The 19,060-nt window shown below is 41.2% G+C and overlaps 1 protein-coding gene across 1 annotated transcript in view; it reads right to left on the bottom strand.

Moving 5' to 3' along the window:
• The window catches only part of TNKS (tankyrase), a 97,897-nt gene that overhangs the window by 73,919 nt on the left and 4,918 nt on the right, over nucleotides 1-19,060 (bottom strand). Inside the window, exons 2-3 of the mRNA XM_032187242.1 lie at nucleotides 18,484-18,708; nucleotides 6,398-6,493 (exon numbers count right to left, since the gene is read on the bottom strand). Coding sequence (XP_032043133.1) covers nucleotides 6,398-6,493; nucleotides 18,484-18,708 — 321 coding nt within the window. The remainder of the gene's footprint in view (nucleotides 1-6,397; nucleotides 6,494-18,483; nucleotides 18,709-19,060) is intronic.

The following is a 19,060-nucleotide window of genomic DNA, read 5'->3' as shown; positions in this document are numbered from 1 at the left end:
ATTCATGGACAATGGAAAAGTGTAGTAGACAAAGCAGTATGTGGTTTGAGGATTGCTGGAAGGCACTACTAACAAGCTGAAATGCACAACATTGACTGTGCTAAAAACCAACAAACATCTGACTCAAAAGGAACAAAAAGGAACCTAGACTGAACAAATGAAATTATCCAATCAATATTTACTGAAATTTCTTTCTTCTCCTCTAACATGCAAGATTGGTCATTGCTCAAGGCAAAACAAAACAAAACAAGCCAATGCTCTGATATACTACAGAAACTGAAACGCTCTTTATACATTTCTGCAATTATCTTCCCTAGGGTATGGAAAATACATTTGGGGCTCTTTATTTACAAGTTTTAGAGATCTTACTTGTTATTCTGTCCATCTGAGTAACAACAAATTTGAGGAAGGAAAGCTTCTTTTGAGGTTGATATTGTTAAGATTTACTATGTACAGTGGACCACATAAATTTGCATACATCAGATTTCTGAAAGCTTTCAAAGCATCCAAAGTCTGTGCAAACTGCAGGGCTAAGAGTCAGGTAACTGAAAGACTGCACTCAGGTGCTTCATAAAAGCTGTGAAAGGATAATTTGTTTATTTGACATGGGAAGAGTTTAACTCCACGTAAAGAGCGCTTGTTAAAATAATCCCAAATTAAGGGAAAAAAGAAAGCTGAAAGAGTAAAAAGTCTGGAAAAGGGAATGGTGTCAATCAAAACCATGCTTTTCAGAGAAGTATAAAATCCCAAATTCTGCAATGCATCTTATTGGACCACCTACAAAACACACTCCACAGACTTTCGACTCATCATCTAAATTAAGGACAGACAATAAAAGTTGTCTGACCCAGTCGGACAGCCACACTCCAAGGAAGTCATTTCAAGACAAACAACTAGATTTGAACAGAAGGTGAAGATGATAGTGCTCACCTCTAACATGGGGAAGGAGGAGACAGAAGGGAGTTCTAGAATAATGACGGGTTCTAGGTACTATAAAAGTGATCATGCAGAGATATACTAGAAAGAAAGCCAAGCACATTAGGGCATGGAAACAGAAAATGTAGGCAGCAGAACATATGCAGCAGCTCTTCTTGAAGAGGAAAAAACACAAGTGCACAAAGTACTGCATGGCATCTAGAACAGAAAGATAAGCATTCATTCTTCTCTTCTTAAGGTGAAAGAAATGTAAGATGAAATTGAGTTGTGGCCACGTCAGAACTGAGAAAGGCAGCTATTTTCCTCCTGACCTCCTCAAAGACCTGTGTATTTCTCTCAAAGGGGAAAGTGGGAACTAAGCCATATGCTGAATGAGATTATTTCAATTTTGACTATTTTGTTGTATTTGTAAAAATATAAATTAAAAAAAATATATCTCTAAGAACAGGAGACTGCACATTGATTCACAGATTTATATACCCATGCAGTTAGAACTTTTAAATGAGGGCTGCTTGTATAGCAGCCTTCAGGCTAGGTCTGTGTTACATTTTCCTTCAGTCATTCCAAAGACTGGATAAACAATGTCCCCTGCATTCCTGAAGGGAAGCTAATAGTTCTCATAAATCTCCAGAAAGTAGATGTAAAGTATCACCAAGGACTCCAAACATAAAAGCATCATATGGCACCTGTACCAGCGAACTTGAGCAGATGGCATCTTTCATTCCAAGGTTGTCCTGGTAAAAGTGAAGACAGCAGGCCTGCCTGAAGGCTACACGTATAATCAAAAAGATACACTCAAAGCCTTTTCCAGTACTTGTGTAATACCTCTTGCTTTTAAGATGTACGCCAACAGCTTATCTAAAAGTAAGGTGAAAGTTTTCTGCAGGGCAAAGATATTAATTCCTCAGCTGATGGGTTTCTTGCGCTTTTCTCTAAGGCTGTGGATCCTGGTCACCGTCAGAAAGGATAATAATCCAGACAAATGGAGAGCTAAAAGTATTCGAGCAGTTTCTGCCCTTCTTACCTTAACAAACATTTCTCTTTCTGTAAGTGCTGCTTATGATATTTTTAAAGACAGAAGCTCCACGTTGTCTAAATGATTTGATCGCAGAGTACACTACAAAAGAACTAGATCAACAAAAGCAAAGGTGGAGGAGGTTTGCAGGTGAAAAACTACTTTCATGAAACCAAAAGGAAGAGCTAGTGGCTATCCGATCCAGAATGCTTTCAGAATCATAAGAACACCTGAATGGAAATATTACCAACCCAGAAGGAAGGCATTTGGGATTCAAGACAGTCAAACAGTAAAAATTAAACTAACCCAAGTTAAAATCCTCACTTCTCATCCTGGTAATTCTAAAACGGATTAGGTGTGCCTAGCGCCCATTTTCCATTCTAAAAATTATCAGTAAACTTCTGTAGTGAAATACCAGATTTTTCCCTTCCTGGCAGGCAAATCGTACGTAAGTGGCAGCTCACTTCAAAAATCTGTGCGACCATACTTCAATAAATGGACTATGCTCCCCATTTAAACTTGAAAGTTGACAAATAGATGAAAACATGAATCCTCATTAGCACTTTGATAACCTTAGCCCAGCCGTACTTCAACTCATCAAGCGGTCCTTCACATCCAAAAGACGTAAGCGAAGAAAGCTCAACAGGACCTAAGTAATTTGTTTATAAAAAACATTTCCTTAGCGAGTAGGAAGATCAGAGTCTTAACTTCAGAAATTTATTATTTTTACAAACAAGACATTATTTCCTCCCCCCAGAAATTCTTTCTTTAATCTGGAGTGACAGCAGTTTCCAAACTTCCTTCATTTTGACCTCTTTCAAGGATTTAATGCTTGAAGCCAGTAAAAAGCAGCCTTGCAAAAGAGTGATGTGGAACAGTCTAGAATACATTATCCAACCTTAGCTCCTGCTAACAGCTTTGGAAACTGCTCGAGAAAAACCATCCACAGAGAGAAAGCATTTCCAAATAGCAGAAAATAAACAGAAGTGACAAAAAGCATAATTGTGTGAAATTTAAAAATAAATCATTCACATTAACCATACTGTTGGTTCTTCATATACTGTACAGGAAAGACAAAGGGATGTGAATATTTAAAGGGGCAATAAGCAGATTGAGAGAATAATGAAGAGTAACATGACCTGCACTGCAATAGCTCCCAAATGCTCTGTTCTGGCTGGGAGTCCCACGGTGCTATGTACAGAACCAAAGATGAGCCCCCATCTCAGAAACCACACATCCCAAACATATTTAAATTAACAAAAAAAATAATTAGGATATTAATCTGATGCAACACATCTGTTTATCAGATGGGATATATTTTTGGAGACTTTGGTCTAGAGAAAAAGATTATCATAATCCTTTTCTGACAACCTGATTGAAGAAAGTAACTATGAAAGGAGACAAAAAATCATTGCCCTCTCAGTCATGAAGTGCTTGGCTCACACAAATGGTGTTTATCCTGCAGAAGGGGAAAAAGACAGCTTTCCCATTTCAGCAGTAAAATGCAGGTTCTCCATTTCTATAAGTTTGTTTTTATTTATTTTTTTTAAACTTTCTTTTATTAGCAGCTGGAACGTGTCGTCTGATTTGCATAAAATTCACTGCAGTTTAGAAAGAAATTTTCTAAGTTCATTTCCATTAAAATATTAGCCTTTCATTTGCATTGCATAACATTTATAAAACACGTGTTTTAGAAGAGAACGTTATAAGGAAATTGCTGGAAGTCATCCCAGAAACCACTGCATTACATATCCTTTCTGTAATTCAGGAGAAAGAGATCCTATACATTATTCTAGACTGGGAGACAGAAAAGAACAAATCATTGTGGATTCAGCATTTGCTGCCAGAACACCTAGAAATGTTTTTTATGCAGAGGGAGCATCCTTTCTAAATCCCATGCAGAATCCTTTGTCAAATTGAAAAGACTGCATTAGTTATCAACAATGTCTCTGTTCGCTTATTTCTGGACTGTAAGTCAAAGAGAGAATACTAACACAGACCATTTGCAAAATGATTAACATCTAAGCGTGATCTTAATCCAAAAAAATAGTGATAAGAGGAACTCTGCCCTCCAACAATCAATAGAGCAGCAGTGTGGGGAAAAAAGTTTATTATTGTCACAGACCCTGATGGAAAAATGCACCAAAAATAACGTCATGAAAACAGCAGTGCCACATATGCTGCTTAAAGACACAGTAACTATTACAGATTGTACTTTCAGAAGTACTTCACTTTTAAAAGCCCTAAAAATCCCCGCTTTCAACACTAAATACCGAAAATTAAGTTAATATATCCCACTCATTCTCAATCCAGTAATACCTTTAAAGTCTGCATGCGCCTAATTAAAAAGCATTGCTGTAGCTAAAGATTATCACAATCCAGATGTAGCCTAAGAAATCCCTTAAGCCTCCTTCTTTCAAAGAGATGAGGGCAGACCTGAAGATGATAGCATATGGAAAAGGAATGAGAAAGTAGCGGCCTAACAGAGATACTAGAGAGAAGGGCAGCATCCAGAACAACTAAACGGGAAAAAAGCTTCAATTTAAATGGCATCCAGCGTGCCATTTAAGCTTTTTCAGTATATTGTGAGGCCTGCAGCAGCTTAAGCCAGATTCAAACCCTGTTTACACAGCTTGGAGCTCGGGTGCGCAGCACGGAGAGCCCAGCGTAGCCCAGAGCCACCTTGAGGACAAAGCTGATAAAACTGAAAATTGATTTTTCTTGCTAGGGAGAATAAAACACACCCCAAAATTACCTCTTCTTATTAACAATAAAACACCTAAGTAGCATAAGTGTCTCTGTCATCCATTCATTTCAGGGGCTTAGACAGTGAATGCTCTTGCATGGGGCATTTGGGACGAGGCCGGGGCAAAGCGCTTGCTGCATCAGACGTTCCCAGAGGGCTGCTTCTCAGCCACCTCACTGGTTTGCGATGACACATCGCCCTCTCCTTGGCCTAAAGCACATGGTACTGATCCAGAGCCATGAAAAGTCAATGGGGAAGGCATGCAACGTTGTCAACACAGCATCATCACAGACCTTAAGTCTCTTTTGCTATGCCCTGGATTTCATCTTTGAGCACAGTCTGAAGAGCATATCCGAGCCAGGCCCCTCCATAATGTACATATTCCAAGTTCCCACAACTGAATGTCCCTTAACACCTTTTACCTTTGGTTACTTTGGCTCCCTTGTGCCCTTTCCATCCTCAACATCTGTATAACAGCGAAAATTATCAGCCAAAAATTGTATTAACCTGCTCAGCACGCCTACCGTTAGTGTTAACACTGGAGAAACGTGCTTAAATTTGACACTGAGTAATTAAACTAAATCGTATGTATTTAAAAAGCATTGTTCTAAAGGTACTCTCAAATCACTGCGGAGATGTAGGTAATTACGTATAGCAGTCAATGTGCTGGAAAGAGAAGAGGAGGAAGTGTTCTTGACAAAGTAAAAGGAGCTGGTGTGCATTGATCATCATCTGAAGAAAGAATACGGGTGCTGTAAAGCACGTAACCTGTAAGTTATGCTGTCAACAAAAAGAGAAAATAGGGGAAATAAAGACAAGAAAAGGGAAACAGCTATTTCTTTAAATGAAGCTCAGCTGCTGAATTCCTTTCTATAAATCTACTTGTATTTGTTTTTAAATCCAAGATTACTCTGTTCTAAACAGTATTTCCTACATATCAAAACCTGCACAGAGGAGCACGTATTTCTCAATATTGATTTGACAGGCTACTAAATTAAAATTGTAATGCTTACTCGTATGCTACAACAGTTAATTTGTAAAAACAAGCAAGCAAACAAAACTAACAAAAAAAACAAAGCTGTGTTAAAACAAAGTTGTATCTGTAGAATATTTTCATGAAAAGCAATATTTGGCAATTAATAGTCCCTCAAAAGAAAAAAATATTCAGTGGGTGACAAAGACTTCTACATAAAATGACTCATGAAGAGGAAGAAGGCAAGGGTGGCACACAGATCTGCATGCAAAATATAAGGTAACTGCTAGTCTCTGCAGTCGGTAGAGCAGGTTGTCTTTCAGACCACAGGTACTCGTGTAGTTATACAAACGTCCTTGCTTGTTCAACACTGAAGGTCTTAAAAAGCTGACCTGAATTTCTTCCTTTTTATTTTTTTTTGTAAGGGCTGGGGACTCTTATTCAATTCACATATTGGTTAGCAATTAAAAAAAATAACACAGAAATGCATTGAATAATGAATGATGTTATGACAATTACATCTTTGCCAGCAGTAGAATAAGCAAACCCACAGCAGCACAGCAGATTAAGGACAGTTACATCAAAACGAAACCTGGTAAAAGACACAGGTTTAAAATTCTCTTACACAGAAGAAAATCCAAAAAGGCAGAAGGCTTTTTAAGACGCTGAACTTAACACACACGCAATGAAGTACAGGGAACACCACTGCAAGACGTATGCATCTTACCTGTGAGCACAGCTTTTGCTGAAGGGTCTGCCAGATCCAGCGCAGATTTCCCGTCGGTGTTCCGAATGTTTGGATCAGCTCCGTGCTGCAGCAGTACTGTGCAGGGAAAGCAGAAACAGTATCTTACCTCAGGGATACACAGGTTATTTACTGTTAAGTGTCTCCTCGGCATGATGTAGGCATAAACACACATTGCACAGTTTTCTTTATTTTTCCCTTTTTTTTTTTTTTTTCCCCTCTAAGCACTGCAGCAAAGGATGTTCTCCAGAGTAGAGCTAAGTTGGCAAGTTAAGGTGTAGTAGGATCATATGACTTCTTTTGATAAACATGAGCCCTGAATCTCTTGCAACACTCAGTTTTGGGTCCCCCTCCTGCCTGCTGGCTGGGAAGCTGTGCCTTCACTGACTCGCACTGGGCAATCTGCTAACGGTGGAACCTGCTCCTGGCTTTTACTATCACTGCTGCTGCTTGTTACCACTCCTGTTCCTCTTCCTGGTGAGCATCCGAGGCCATCAATGCCATACTGTAAAGCAGCAATGCTCCAGTTTGTTAGTGGCTCACCACTCACACAAAGAATTTTAACCACAGCACAACAGCTTGCCTTCAAAAACCATATCAAATAGTTAAGATGTGTCCCTTACAGCCTGTATGTTCAGAGACTATTACTCTCATTTTTCTCCCCCTACACACACTAAATTGATTAACCCCTACAAATATTTGGAGTATAACATGCAACCATTCATCTAGGAAGGCATTAATACCGTGAATTACCATCTACAGAAGCTCATCCCAAAAAATGGAAATGACAGTTTCGGCTATAAACCCTTCTGACCAGAAATAACAACAATGCAATTTAGCCTTGCAAGATAAAGGTGTTTTTTTTTTTTTTTTCTTCTTTTTACAGAATTTGATAACAAAGTCCACAACAACAAGAGAGATCCGGCAAGCAAGGCCCCAACTTTCTATTTCCCCAAATGTCATGCAAAATAGACACAGCATGTTACCACAACACAACAACAAAAATCCAGAACAAGAGAAAATAATAAAATTATATTACATACATCACTTCAGTCAGCACAAGGCTTTTCATAAGTTTATTCTTAAATTCAAGTCTTAAATGACAGTAGTGTTGTTTTCAGTCAAACCTCTCTTCTTATACAATCCCGGCTTTAAATGCTTATAACATTGCCAAATTTCAGGTATTTCAGTTTAATGGGTCCTATGCTAGATGCTTGCCTTAGGCTGATTTTTTGCAGAAGTTCGGTGCTTTAATGAAGTAAATTGACTTGTTCATGCTTCGTCAAGAAGCTGCAGTCCTTTTCCAAAACACGGAAGAAGATTCAAATGGGCAGACTGGGCTTTTCCAAGGAAGGACAGAAGTGGTGGTTTGTTGATGGTGGTTTGTTTGTGTTACTTCCTTTTTTTTTTCCCTCTTAAGTTTGCCATGTCAAGAGGCAAAAAATCAAATAAAAAATGAAAAAAAAATATATAAAAGGTTCTAGCACATGTTTAAAGGTTAAAAACCTGGCACCCATATTTCTTGAAGATGCCATCTGTGTCATACGTGCAACCACCTCCTTAGCGATGTTACTCACAGGCAAACATGACTGAGCCAGCGTCACCAGCCAGTCAGGCACACTCCAGCAGGAGGTGGTGACCAGGCCCTTCTCCAGATTTTTTCTAAACAGTGTGAAACAGAGAAAGTAAGTATGGAGGGATGTACTCAGCGTGTTTTGCCTCTATTCTCTTGGATCACGAGGTGAGGAAAATTATTCGTCCCAGAAGGCATCAGGGTAAGAGTGAAACCATAAAGGAGCAAACCAGCAACTAGCTGCCTTTTAAGAGAGTGACTAATAGAAAATAATGAACACAACACAGCCTGGATGAGAAGACAGTGGATGAATCTTTTGGAAAAGAGCCTGCCACAAGAAGTGATGCAAGAGAAGAACCGAACGAGGTGTTGCTAAGCCACTAGCCATCTGAGAGGTCACGGCAGCCTAGTGAAATTCAGCGGCTGCAAAGGGGGAAACATAACCCCCCTTTTTAAAAAGGGAAAAAAGCAAGACCTGGGGAACTACAGGCCAGTCAGTCTCACCTCTGTGCCTGGCAAGATCATGGAGCAGATCCTCCTGGAAATTAGACTAAGGCACATGGAAAATAAGGAGGTGAGTGGTGACAGCCAACATGGCTTCACTGAGGGCAGATCATGCTTGACAAACCTGGTGGCTTTCTACAATGGGGTTACAGCACTGGTGGGTAGGGGAAGAGCAACTGACACCATCTACCGGGACATGCACAAAGCCTCTGACACTGTCCCCCGTGGCATCCTCGTCTCCAAGTTGGAGAGAGATGGATTTGATGGATGGATCACTTGGTGGGTGAGAATTTGGCTGGATCACAGAGTGGCTGAGGTTGGAAGGGACCTCTGAAGATCATCTCCACCCAACAGACCACATCTAGAGCACCATGCTCAGCTCTGGGGTCCCCAGCATAAGGGCATGGACCTCTCAGAGTAGGTCCAAAGGAGGGCGAGACCATCTCTCCTGTGAAAACAGTCTGAGGGAGGTGGGATCGTTCAGCCTGGAGAAGAGAAGGCTCTGGGGAGACCTTACAGCAGCCTTCCAGTACCTAAAGCGGGCCTACAGGAGAGCTGGGGAGGGACTCTGTCAGGGGTTGTAGGGACAGGACAAAGGGGAATGGCTTTAAACTGAAAGAGAAGAAGTTGAGATTAAGTATAAGGAAGAAATTCTTTATTCTGAGGGTGGTGAGGCACCCTCACAGTTGTTGGTATGACATACAACATATAATTTTCATATCAGGTTTTTAAAAACCTTGACAAATACATTAAAATTGGCTAAAGGTGCTTAAGCTGGATGCCTACACAAACTCCAAATAACAACTACCTGTGGAGCAAGCACTTGAAGTGGCCACACTGGGTTCAAAACCAGAACCGTCAGAACTCGCCTGCAGTAACCATGAGACTTCTCCTTTCTCCTGGGGTCACTGATCCCAGCGGTCACAGCCCTTCCAGCCTCTCCAGTAGCCAAGGGAACGGTTCCACCAACACATCTACCCTGGGAAATGTATGAAGTGGCATCTCCGGATGAAAAATCAATTATGTTAACCTGCATACTGATTCAGCCCTCATTTATACAGAGAGCAAATTCAGGCTAAAGGCAACCTTGTTTCGTACACTTCCTGTAGCGACTGCCTGATTTTATCCTTTCCACACCTCTCCAAAATCTCTTACACACAGAAAAAAAAATAATCCAAGTGAGCAATGTTGTCATCAGCATGAAGTAACAGCAGAAATACAGCAGAAATTTGGGCTGTTCTGTAATGCAGCTCCACTTTAATACCTGGGAAACCACAGGTGGCTTCTAATTGAATGTTCTTCTGCTTGTTCAAAACCTTCAGCACTTTAGCACACAAAGTCTCTTCTAACCACAGGGTATTCGAGATCTAGACACTGTGTCTAGAAATTTCCTTTTCAGTGCACCAGGGACATATAAAAATATCAGGCCGGATCTCCTGTTGGAGAAAAATATTCCCTTTATAACGAACCACAGCAGAATAAGCCGTCCCAGCTAACTGTATCTATTTTGGCTTTCAAACACCGCACGCTGATTTTAGAGGATGTTTTCTGAGTAGCCTGAACAGGAGATGTGGCAATAGCTTCAATCAAAAGCCTGCTGTTAACAGGCAAATGTAAGGAGTGCAAGCACACAAATTCATTCCCGGAACCTTGTTAATGAACGTATTTTGTAATGCTGATTTATTGGCTTTGGACAGTGAAGACATTGGGGTTGTTTTTCTGCATTGCAGGCAGAGCCCTTAATCTAGAAGCAGCACCTGGCTATCCTTGCATTTCCTACAAACCACGCACAAACAACGTAAAGAAGCTCTTCTTTTAACTGAATCTTCACGTTGTATACAGATATCAATTCCTGCAAGCTTAACTATAGAATAAACACATAATTGTGAACAAAGCTCTTGTACAACCTATTTTTATCCTCATTACGACTGCTGCAATACATTTTCTGATCTTCCCATCCCGTCTGAACTCCTTTATTTAATTACACCATTATACCAGATCAGTACCAGCGATAACAGACAGTCTTCACACCAAAGAAAAAAAATCTCTATTACTGCACGGATCATGAACTACAGCCACGAATCATCTCAGATTACTGCCAACTTGCTAGAGCAGGATGAATCCTAAAATTAAACTCTTGGCCCAAGTCCTCCTGGCACAGCTATTTCCAGCTGTGAAGCTAACCAACGCTATCTCGTTTGGCTCTCAAATTATAAGACCACCACCAACAAAAATTTCTACTTTCAGGCAGTTTCAACCCTCCTATTTTCAGCAGCAAGGAATGCCAAAAGCTTCCACTATAGCTATACAGCCAGAAGGAAGAAGTGGGTTTTAGGGGGAGCGGAGGGGAAATGGGAGGTTGTCTAAATCAAGATACTAATGACCTAAGTGCTTAGCCCTTCCTCCTTCATCCTGCCTCAGTTAAAAGCGCACCAAAAGAAAACATTTCTGATTGAAAGTAGAGACATGAACACAACAGGAGTAGAATGGGAATAAAAATCCAAAGACAGGCGTGATCAAAGGTCAGACTTACAGTTTGTTTAGTGCCATCATCCACAAGCTTCTTTAGCATACTTGCAGAAATGATGATGGAAAAGTTCACATTTGGTTTCTAATCAGATGCACATAAGTAAAAAAAGAAACATCCAAACCTTTGACTGTTGAAAGTAGAAACAAAAAAAGAAAATCCCAAACCAGGCAGACCTTCCAGAAGTGCCTGTACTTAAAGCTGCCTAGTGTTTTCAATTGCATTGCCAGAGTCTTCAGTCCCTCACAGCACTGCTAAACGAAACCTTTTTCGTGCTCACACTGTCCCTTCGCTCCCCACCAGCTACTTTACCGTTCTGCCACACTGCGTTGTGCTCACAGGCCCTTCCAGCTACCCCAGCTCTAACGCGTATCTTTTCTTCCTCCTTTTTAATTTTGCTTTCTGTAGGAGACCTCCAAAGGTCCTTTCCGAACCAAACTGCTGTAGTTTTTATCTACTTACTCCCAAAGTATCAAGGTACAGAGAAAACAGCTTAAGGAAAAGTCCTCCTTTTGTCTTACAACACACGCACTACCTCCCATCTCTCTAAAACAAAAAGCTACCTTCAGAGCTGGGCAGCCTTCCACTAACCCTGGTGAGCACCCAGACCTATCTCAGTACCCGTGCCATACAGGACACGTCTCCAAATTGTATGTAAGAAATTGATTCATTTATCTCCACGCTCCAAAGGCATCCAGGTAATACTTTGGAATCCAAACTGTTATTGTTTTTTTTTTTCAACCAAGAAAGAGTTTCCTCCTCTAATAAAAACAGAGCACGCAGAAGCTAAAAGGAAGAATAAAGATGTAATGAGCAATTAACTCTCCACGGGAATTCACAAAGAAATATGACAGACACTACGGGTGCAGGTAGGAGAAATAACAAAAAGCTGCAGAAGACCGCATCTCCAGCAACAGAGGAGCTTGCAAGCAGTAACTGCTGAAGATTCAAAGACCTGTATTAGCACAGCTGCTCTGAAGGGTGGTGGTGCTCAGCTGGCAGACTGGAATGGACTCTGCCATGCCAGGATGAGAAACGATGCCCAGCTAACCTCAGCAACCCCCAGACAAAGGGGCTGCGCAGAACAGCTCGAGAGGGCAAAGGGAGGGTTCCCGTGTCATCCCCAGCCCTGTGCTGCCCGCCCTCCTTTGGACGGCTGCAAACATTTGGTCCCAGTCAGTTCATCGTGCGGCGATGGACACAGGCCAGAGCCAGGAGCTGACAGCGATCATTTTGCTGTTGGCAGCAGTTTCCTTAACAGTACATCAAACACCACCAGGCAAACACCCAGCTAGCCAATGCTGCCTCCCAGAGCTTCCCATCTTACCGCCTTCCCTGCTCCCCTCGCTCGGGGCATGGACTGCAGGAACGGTTCTGACAACAGAAAGCACCGAGTAATCCTCCAAGCCAGTCCCTAGAGATGTGCAGCTTTAAAATACCTATAACACACATGGTCTTAAGTGGTTGGTTTTAAGCAACGTTTGTTTTCTAGTGAAGAAAGTACAGATTTCGTACAGCACTGGATGGTACTTTGGCCAGATGCAACACAATCCAGGTAAAATCACAGCACCTTGGATTGGGCTGATGTGCCAAGGGTTTGGGAGCAGGGGGACCCATTCTGGAGCAGACCTTGAAGAGCTGCTGCCTGTGGGCAGCCCCCACAGGATCAGTTCAGGAAGGATGGCATCCCGTGGGAGGGACCCCGTGTTGGAGAAAAATCTATTTCTAACAGCAAAATCTATTTCTGAAGTAAACCTGAGGAAGCTAAGAATATATCGAGTTGGACCAGGCTGAGTGGGCTCCTCTTCCAGGTGCTCCTGCGTCCTGCAGCACCCTGGTAGCGCCCCAACCGAAGGGATAGCTTTCTCTAAGAAACACGGTGCATCTGGATACGCATGGAAAAGTACAATCCCTGTACTCCAGGAAATCATACGTTCATCACGAGTCTCAGCTGCACGCAAGACTAAGAGCAAAGACCACAGACCAAGAGGCAAGCACTCTGTACTTCCAGTAGGCTTCGATCACCCACCGTTCATTTTCTGCACTTGCTGTATCTTGTGGTAAAAGGAAATCGTTAGAGGCACCTGCCTTTGTTTATTAAATGACAAGTATTTAACTGCTTGCACATTTTATGAGCAAAACCTTTTCTGTCCCATAGTCATACTTTAATCAATGCTTTCCACTAGAAAAAATAGGAAAATAGCCAGGAGCTCTGCTAGAATTGGCCCCATTTTATGCCTTAAGAGCTACACATTTATCTACAGATTGTTTTTAAACCGCATACGAACTGCATTAAGAACACGTGGTTCCTCCCAGAAGCTAAAAGCAGATATTGCTACAGTAACCAGCAGGATAATCCCATAAAACAAAGTATTTCTGCACAACATACAGAAAATCATGACAAAGTGATATCAGATACCTAAAAGCAAACAGTTTCAGTGCCTGGAAGAGCACTATCTGCTTCATTACTCTGTTCTGGATACCACGAAGCTTCCTCTTCCTTCCTCCCACTCTCCCTTTCTGCTAACAGCTAGCATCAGTACTTTTGAAGACCTTACTTCCCACGAACACGTTACAGAAAGTTTTCCAGCAGTGCTTTGCACATTATTGTACTGCCTCCTTTGCTGCAAGTAGGCAGATTGCAATTCAATCAACATTTGTCAAGAAGCATCACAAAATAGAAGACTCCTCTTGTTCCGTGTAGATTGTCCTGTACCAAGGAGCCAAATGAGGCAGAGAGACTATTTTGCTTGATAGATGAATTTTAGGAATGAGAAAAAAGAAAAAAAAGGGTAATGTTAGGTTGCAAGAGATAGGTTGCAACACATGAGCTGCTAATACAGTTCAGAGCTAACAGAAAGCCAGACAGATTCTGAAATATAGTGTGTATGAGAAAGCAGGCAACCCTTCTCAACCTGTTTACATGAAGCTGATTTTAAATAATTTTTCCTAATCCAAACAGCATAATCTAAACAATAGCCTTCAGCATACTAACATGACAGGTTTTACCAGCCTTCAGCACCACTGGTTCCAGACAGGAAAGCAAGAAGTCATTTTACTGGCATAATCAAGGAGCCTTCCTCATCAGAAGCAAGGCTCCCTCTCACTTCATTTGTGCAAAGTGCCATCCTCTCTACTAGCAAGCACACTGCCCATTTTTCATTTCGGAAGAGGATTTAATCTAGGCTTTAATCGAGCTGAAGGCTTGGCCCTCTCACAGAAACTACACTACAGCCTTGCTGCCCAAGAGCTATTCGTTTTGAGGCTCCTTGTGCTCCAAGCCCTTTGCCATGCAGATCTGGGTACCTGATACGGAGATTTTCTTCACAGCGCATCTATCACAACTCTTGGCCCTGATAACCAGTGACAGGATGTGTGGGAATGGCACAACGCTGCACATGGGGAGGTTTGGACTAGATAGGAGGAAAAATTTCTTGGTTAGTGACCCCAATGCTACGCTTTAACTTCTGGTTAGCCCCGAAGCGCTGAGACAGGTGGACTCTATGATCTTTGTAGGCAGTCTCCAACTGAACTACTCTCTTCTCAAAGTAATTTTAAGAAACTTTTAGAATTTTGTAGTGTTAACTGGAGCTTTTCAGTAGCTAGTATTTTTGATTCCCCTAAAATTACCCAAGTACCCTGTATGTTCAGGGACATCAATCACGGCATGATCACAGAAGATACTCGTGGGTTGGATATTTGTGAAGGACGACTTTAAATCTAGGTAGGTGGATGATGTTTCAAGATCACTTTTAGGCTAACAGTCCCATAGTTCTCAACGTTTAACTGGAGATCTGCCTTGCAGAAACAACCTGATCAGACTGCACGGGCAGTTTTCCTAAGGTTATTTTTAGCCTGCTTTGTTTTAACTACACAAACACACGCAGCTTTAAAAGAGCTGTTACCACTCAGGAAATGCATTGCAAAACTCTGAATGGGAAGTAGCACCAACCAGAAAACCCAACTTAAAGAACTAAGTTATCCTGTAAATATACTACACATGGTTTTGTTGTCTGTGCCACTCACACCAACTCCTTGCCCTTCAAAAAAATAATAATCATATATAAAAAAATATAAAAATACAAGAACGTTCGACAGGATAACAGGCAGTGAGAACAAATTTTTCAGCTTGGACAAAGAGGCATGAGGGAAAAATACATGAAGGCCTATAAAATCATGAAGGACATGCAGAGGGCAAATAGAAATGACTGTTCTTTATTTCTTGAAAGTCTTGAATGGCTTGCAATGAACATCAATCAATGTTTCAAGGAAAAGGGAGGTGTTTATTTTTTCCTGCAACACAATTAAGCTGTAAAACTCCATTGCGACAGAACAGCTTCCAAACCAAAAGCACAGCAGTGTTTAGGAAGAGATTAGATCCACCTTTCCAGAATTTTGTCTGCAAACATCATCTGGATGCAGCCTCCTCTTTATTAAGTTCCTAAACTGCTAATTGCCATGAGAAAGAAGCGTACGCTCAGCCAGATTCCCTAAGTATCTGCTGCACATCACTGTCAAAGAAAGTGAGCTACACAGATCTGTGGCTTGGCTCCCAGTAGACTTTCAGATAAAGAAATACGTGACCCCTCCTCCCTCAAGCCTGACCTGCAGACCAGTCACTACCCTGACTTTGCAGCATTCCTCCAAGCATACTTCCCAGAGCTCGCCATTCATTCGTTATTCCATGAGAAAATGTGACACTGAAAAGCAAAAACACTTTTTAATTAGCTCGAGGAGTCCACAGACATCGAGAATACAAATTCTAGACAGATGAAGCAACCCTAGAGTTCTGCAGTATTCACGGCTTCCACCTTAATGATTGTTTCCAATGTTTCGATACATTTATTCTAAAAATTGATTACACATAGCAAAAAGTAACTAAAGTAACTAAACAAACTGCATTGACTAGATACATATTGTATATATACAGTGCTCCCCAGCAGATGAGCTGAGTGAGCACTGCTTACCACCCTACAAGACATCCTATACGCGCAGGCCCAGGACACAAAAGCAACTACCACACAGTGACAGCCTACATTCCTCCGAAAGTCAGCAGATTTACATTCTCTCCCTTTAAGTCCCTGCACTACCCTGAGATTGTGGACGTGGCACTTAGGGACGTGGTTCAGTGGTGGACTTGATGGCATTAGTTTGATGCTTGGACTTGATGACCTTAAGAGTCTTTTCCAATCTTAACAATGCTATAATTCAAATATGTAATCAGTCACAGAAGCATAAGAAACCACATATCACTGCTATTTGCTCTCTTTGAGGTATTTTGGAGAAATTTGTACATACTCTGAGTTTTCACCAATTTATGACAAAATTTTCACATAAGCTTCCTAGTGGCAGCGTTTGAAGGCAGTGGTGTAAGCTCAGCTGTACAGCCGACCACTAATAGTGTAACACTTTTAGCATCTGGAAGATGCTAAGAACAGAGAGTCACAAAAATGAGGGTGGATGAATAATTCCTACATAGTCTGCTGCTTTTCAGGTAGCTTAAGTTCAGCAGTAAATTCCACATTATGCTGGGATTTCCAGAGACTATTCTTCGGTTAATTGTTTCAAAAATTATACCTCACTTGTTGAAAAAAGGACCACTAAGAATGGGAAGAAATTGGCCTGTTAAAATCCATCGTATCTACTGTAACAGTCCACACTTAAGATGTAAATACTAATACTGTACAATATATTTCAGAAAGCTATTCAAGTATTCAAGCTATTCCTAATCAGAACGAATGCCCTAAGCAATCTGTGTTCCATTATCCCTGGTTATACTACGTTCCTTTCCAGGGCCCTTTGAAGACAAAGGCTGAAAATCTTAATATAAAAATTATACATAAAGCCATTAAGGAGAAACAGAATCATGCCAGCTATCTAGCCAGCTATAAATAAATTGTAAACAACCCCCCCTGCAAACAAGAAATGGTAGACTTCTTTGTCTATACTCATGCCCTAGGAGTTTTGTGACATCAACTAAATTCCAAAGCAGCATCAGTAAATAATAGAGCTAGTGACTGGTGGCACTGCCTTCAGCAGCAACGCTCATGCTGATGGTCAAACATCTGACTGTGCTAACATGCACAGAGCAGTAACCAAACAGAGCACAGCACAGCTTCATGCTTGCTTTCAGCAGGAGGAAGTAAAAAAAGAAGTCGACCGACTCCAAGCTGTCTGCGTGTAGCTCTGTAAGGAGAACTGCAAATAGTCCCACAGCTCTGCTCCATGCTTCAAAGGAAGCCTACAACTGCAGTGGACAGCAGAAGAGCTGCTGATGCCTAATTAACTATGCTCATTAACTTCTGCATGTAATTTCTCAGCACAGAATCTCTCTTACTGTATACCTCATACACAAGATCAAACGAATGAATTCCAGCACATCTCTTGTAGAGTTTTTTTTTTTAAAAAAAAAAAAGAAAGTTCCTGTTTTGGTGTTCCTCAGTTTGTTGGTTTTTTGTTTTCTCCTTTTCTTTTCCCTTTTAAGTAATGAACTAAGTATTACAACAAAACTAACGCAAGAACGTGCCACGTAAGTTTTGTAGCTTTCTCTGCAGGAATTTTATGTAAGCCGTCTTTAGACAAACACACGTTATCTGACTTGTGAAAAAGTGTATTTTGTTATCTGGGTAATGGGTAGCACAAATCTCACGTTCATAATGTTAACTGTGATTACTAAGAATCAAGGTTTTCTTTTTCATGATTGAGAAAACAAACACGGCAATCTGATCATTGTGTTCCGTGTTAGTAGACATGAGAAGAACCAGCACTGATAAGTTTAAGAAATTTATCTGAGAGTAAAAAAATAACAGAAACTCCTATTTAGAAAAAAAAAATATTAATTACACCGAGAAAAACAAAATCAAAAAGGTAACAAAATCCTGACTGAAAAGCTCTTTATATGGTCTAGATACATTTAAAATGATTGAAGTATTCAATTTTATTTGAAATTGCTTTGGCTCCAGGGTACAGCACACACCAAAGATAAACAACCACTGCGAACAATGGTGTCCTGTAGCTTGTATTTGAAAGCTTCAAAGGGCTGTTTCTCCATACTGTACTGAATGCAGGGTTAACCATCTTTCTAGCCGCTAAGATGACACACGGAACAGCTTGAAAAGCAAAGACATCACCCAGCGAAGCCAGTTTTCTTGTGTGAGGAGAGAGAGGGAGAGAGAGAGAGAGAGACTTCCACATTGGCTTTCTGAAAACTGACTTAGGAGATGAAGAGACCTGACCCACGTCTCTGTGTAAAGTTTTCAACAAGTTCAACAAATGTTGAATAAGACATCACGAAAAAGTTAATCTTAAATGACCATCACTATACCCACCTTGTGGTTTAAAATGAGCTAGGTTTTAAAAGCAAGCTGCATCTTCCATCTCGAGTCCCACACATTAACAGTAACAATTACAACTGCATGGGACACATCTGGTGCAGTTTCAATGTCAGAAGTGACGGATACTTACCAATACACACATCTATCTTCCCCTTGATGGCAGCTTCGTGCAAAGGAGTGTAGTTCCAATTGTCTCTAGCGTTTGGGTCTGCCCCTTGACACAGCAACAGACTAACCACCTCAGCGTGCCCAAAAGAGCAGGCGTTGTGAAGGGGGATCAGCCCTCCATCGTCACGAGCGTGAACGCTGGCTCCTGTCTGCAGCAAGTGCTCTACGACATCCTTCCTTCCAAATCCTGTAAGAGAACAAATTGCTGTTCAATTGCCATGCAAAAAGAAACGTGTTTTAATATTTAAAGCTAGCTGCTCACTCTTACTCCGGCGCACAGACACAAAATGGTATTACTGATGTCCCTCCTCTACCTTTTACTTCGTTTCACCATAAGGAGAGACTAGGTTCGCCTGCTCAAGCAACAGCTGGAAGATCCACTCACATTTACGACAGGGTGAACGCTGATGTATTATAATAAAGCCTTGGTGTCACTACTTCAAGTTCTACAATAGGCTCGCCAGTCCTTTTCAAGGTAAGCTTCTCATAAATTTTACAGCTTTAGTATAATCTGTATGTAGCAGAAGCAAGTGTCTTAC

Source organism: Aythya fuligula, chromosome 4 (assembly GCF_009819795.1).
Source record: "Aythya fuligula isolate bAytFul2 chromosome 4, bAytFul2.pri, whole genome shotgun sequence".
Lineage (NCBI taxonomy): Eukaryota > Metazoa > Chordata > Aves > Anseriformes > Anatidae > Aythya > Aythya fuligula.
Note: the sequence above shows the minus strand (reverse complement) of the source record. Positions and strands in the feature narration are given on the sequence as shown.